The sequence below is a fragment of the Chrysochloris asiatica genome, unplaced genomic scaffold (genome assembly GCF_000296735.1).
Source record: "Chrysochloris asiatica unplaced genomic scaffold, ChrAsi1.0 scaffold00121, whole genome shotgun sequence".
NCBI classification, from domain to species: Eukaryota; Metazoa; Chordata; class Mammalia; order Afrosoricida; family Chrysochloridae; genus Chrysochloris; species Chrysochloris asiatica.
Window position 1 is genome coordinate 8,650,378 of NW_006408639.1, and position 4,313 is coordinate 8,654,690.

The window sequence follows — 4,313 nt, forward strand, 5'->3', positions numbered from 1 at the left end:
TTTATGTGTTCCATTTCATTTCTGACAATTTCCAATTTTCCTGGATTCACACTTTATACATTCTATGTTCTGATTATGAATGGATGTTTACAGTTGTTTCTCCTCATTTTGAGTTGTGCCCCATTAGCAAATGAAGGTCCCTAAAGCTTTACTCCATTGACATCATCATGGCCAACCCTACTTTGAGGTGGCAGCTCTTCCCCAGTCATACCCCAACCTGAAGGGTTCATCTTCTGACACGATACTAAGATTCTGGTGCTAGTCATCATGTTTCAATAATCAATATCCTGGTGCTATCTGACAGTGTTGTACTATTATCCCTAAGGTGTTCAGTGGCTAAACATTCTGAGATAGTCTGCCTCTCCTTCTTTCTAGTCTGAGTCTGGAAGCTCAGCTGAAACCTGTTCACCAGGGGTCACCCTGCCAGCTTTCAAACTGTTGGTAACATAGCTGCCAGTATCACAGCAACACGCAAGTCACCACAGTGTGACATGCTGACTCCAGCGACCCTGCATAGTGTTTCTGAGGTTTGAACTGTAGCCCTTGTGGTTCACAGTCCAGTGCTGACCCTACAGCGCCACACCAGCAGTCCATATATAGTTGATATTGCTGTTAAATGCCTTTGAGTCCATTTGGACCCATAGCAACCCTGTACAGGGTTTCAGAGGCTGTAAATCGTTGTGGGAGTAAAAAGCTTCATCTTTCTTCTCTGGAGCGAACTGACCCACCTTGTGGTTTGCAGTTCAGCACTGATCAGGACTCTTAGAAGTCATTGAACTTTCCTGGCCTTTTTCTCATCATTGCAGTTTTCAATATTCTTAAAACCTCTTCAAAATAAGCCCCTATGATCATCCTGTGTCATTTGAGAAAATCTTTCAAGATCAATGTCATTAAGTGCCGTTGAGTTGGTTCCAACTCCTAGCGACCCTAAACCTTACAGACAAAACACTGCCGCATCTTGAGACATACTTGGGGCAACTCTCAGGAAGGACCCTGTCTCTGGAGAAGAACATTATGCTTGGTAAAGTGGTGGTGGTGGTGGTTGTGTGCCAAAGTCACTTCCTGCTCACAGTGACTCTTTATACAATTTCCAAGACTGCAAATCTTTACCGGAGCAAAAAGCCTCATCTTTCTCCCATGGAGCGACTGGTAGATTTGAACTACTGACTTTATAGCAAGCAGCCCAGCTTGTTGCCAGGACTCCTTTGGTAAAGTGAAAGGTCAGTGAGTAAGAGGAAGACCCCCAATGTGATGGATTGGCAAAGTGGCAACAACAGTGGGCTCAAACGTATCAACAGCTGTGAAGCTGGTGCAGAACCAGGCAGTGTCTCATTGTGTTGTAGATAGAGTCTCTAGGAGAAGGCACCAACTCGATGGCACTTACTACAACCAACAGCAATCTTGATAGGGTTTCTGAAAGGACACAGGATGATCATAGGGTTTGTTTTGAAGAAGCTTTAAGAAATTGAGAACTACATTGATAAGGAAAAAGCCAGGAAAGTTGTGCTAAGGAATTTTTTTTCCATCATGACAATTATTTGAATGTAACAAGAGCTGCCCTATGAAAATTATCCATCCACTCTACAGCCCTCACCTTGCCCATCAGACTTCTTTTTGACAGTTCAAATTCATCCAGTGGCTCCTCAGGAGAAGACATGACAATCTTCTCCAACAAAGACTACAGTCGAGAAAATCCTATGGGACAGTTCTACTCTGTCACATGGCACCTAACAACAACAACACACCCACATATGAGACAATTTCAAAGAGGTCATGGAAAAATGTAATTAAAAGAGAATGGAATTTGTCCACAAACTTTTTGAAGGACGCTTGTACATAGATATATTTATTTGAAATATCTAGACCAAAGTTTTATTCTAGACCAAAATTTTATTCTAGTCCAAAGTTTTATTCATGGTGACCAGGGGTGGGAGAGAGAGGGAAAGAGGGGATTGTTGCTTAGGAAGCAGTGAGTTTGGGCTCATGGTGATGGGGAATTTGGTAACGATTTTGGATGATGGTTGTACAACATGATTAATGTAACTGACATCAGCAAACTGCACATATGGAAAGCCATGAATTGGCAAATGTTGTGTTAGATATATTTTTGCAAAAATAATAGAATGTTGCTATACCTGAGGAGGAGGAGGAGGAGGAGGAGGATGAGGAGGATGAGGAGGAGGAAGAGGAGGATGAAGACTTGTCTTTCTTATTTTGTTCTTCAGGAAAAAGTTCAGCCTTCTGGTCTTGCTCATGGAAGTCTGTCTTTCCATCTAGAAGGCACATGCAGGTGAAGGGATAGGTTTCCCACCCTTCTCACTTGAGACCATCAAACCTGCCCTCTCCGCAGGGGTTGACTTGGACCTGGAGAGCCAGGAGAGTCTGGGTTTTTTCCCCCAAACACTCAGGACCAGAGGCAGGTGCAGGAAAATAAGGCTCCTTAGGAAGGCCTAGGGTGGAAATTTTTCTTAAGCCTCTCTCCCTGCCCTCAGGACCACTAGACTCTAGAATAGCTGCCAATTTAGGATTCCCAGATGGGCTCTAATCAAGCCCTAAACCTCCCCATAGCTCAGTTTGGAGCCAGACAGGACCCTTCCCACCTTCTGGGAGCTCTCCAAAGAGCTAGGCCAAGTCTCTAGAAGGTTCATGCCACTAGAACATGCTAGGATGAACTGAGCACATGGATGTGTGTTCCTGTGTGTAAAATCACTACTTCTCTAGATGTCTAAATTGTGACTCAAGCAATTGTGCCATATGAGCTGAGCAAGAAATTCTCCTGTCCACCCACTGCTAAAGTCCACCTCCATGTGGTTTGGCCCAGAGGATGAGGGAAGGCAAGCGTACCGTCTAGATCTTCTGATTCTCTGTGGACTTCATTGTGAGAGGAGGATTCTGAAGTCTCCATGTGGTCCCTGGAGGAATAATAATAATAAGTAATTAAAAGCACTTTAGTGAACATCCTTCATATATAAAGAGCGTGGCCAACAAATAAGAAAAAGACCAAAAAATCAGTTGCTGTCAAGTTGATACTGACTCATGGAGATCCCATGTGTGCAGAGTAGAACTGTACCCCAGAGGGTTCCCAATGGCTTTTATAGATCACCAAAGACACCTCTGAGTGAACTTATCAGTTAGCAGCCTAATGTGTTGATTTTTTGCACCACTCAGAAACTCCAAAAAAACACAGAGAGAGAAACAGAAACACCCAATATTCAAAAAGACAAGGAAAATAACTTACAAAAAAAAGGAGTTTTTGTATTGTTATGTGCCATGGAGTCGGTTCTGACTCATAGTGACCCTGTACAGGGTTTCCCAGGCTATAAATCTTTATGAGCAGAAAACCTCAGCTTTTTCTCACGGTAGTTTCAAACTGCTGACCCTGAGGTTGGCAGCCCAATTCATAACCACTACGCTACCAGAGAGAAGTATACAATTAGAGAAATTCGAAATATTGATGTGGCATCATAGGTTAAGGACTCAACTACAAGGTCAGTGGTTCAAACTCACTAGTCGCTCCTTGGAAAGCCTATACAGGGTTGCTATGAGTTGAAACTGACCCAACAGCACTTAACAACAACAACATTTGTTAACAGTGGAGGGGGTAGTCTATGCCGTGGAGCAGAAAGACTGTAAATCTTTGTGGGAGCAGAAAGCCTCATCTTTCTTCCTCGGAATGGCTGGTAGTTTCAAACTGCTGACCTTGACTCATAATTACTAACAGTAAGAACCTATTACTTATGTTTCAGGTGTGATATTTACATTGAAGTTCTGTTTATTAAAATGTCCTTTCACAAGCTGGTATGACCTGGTTCCAGCTCTAGATATGTCAACTACTGTTTGCCCTCTACTTCCTTTTTCCTGCTTCCTGGATGCTGGAATGCAACCTGGTAGTGATAAATCGATTCCAACCATGCAAATACAGACAACACTCCAGGGGTGTGTTGAGCAACAAGACAGATAGAACCTGGACAGCTGCAGGCCTCAGGCACAGAGCCACTATCCAACTGGGCCTCCCAGTCCCTCTGGACTGCTATGTGCCAGGGAATAAGCTTCTCTCTTGTTTGTTCTGGATCTCTTTGCTTTAGCAGATCAGCCAGGTTAAACAGATTCCATATCTCCCTACCCTGTGGAGTGTAAGGCCTCAAATCTAAGAGGAGGTAGACTTTCTGGTCTCCAATTCATTTCGAATCCTCAACACTATTGGCATTTTGTCATTGTTGTTGTCAGCTGTTGTGAAATTGGCCCCTGACTCATGTTGACTCCAAACATGATAGAAGGAAATGCTGCCCATTCCTGCCCCATCTCTGTGACTG

The 4,313-nt window shown here is 43.6% G+C and overlaps 1 protein-coding gene across 1 annotated transcript in view; it reads right to left on the minus strand.

The window, feature by feature from the left end:
• Positions 1 to 2,905, minus strand: part of TMEM40 (transmembrane protein 40) — a 21,761-nt gene extending 18,856 nt beyond the window's left edge. Inside the window, exons 1-2 of the mRNA XM_006868681.1 lie at positions 2,845 to 2,905; positions 2,136 to 2,273 (exon numbers count right to left, since the gene is read on the minus strand). Coding sequence (XP_006868743.1) covers positions 2,136 to 2,273; positions 2,845 to 2,905 — 199 coding nt within the window. The remainder of the gene's footprint in view (positions 1 to 2,135; positions 2,274 to 2,844) is intronic.
• Between the last annotated feature and the right edge of the window lie 1,408 nt (positions 2,906 to 4,313).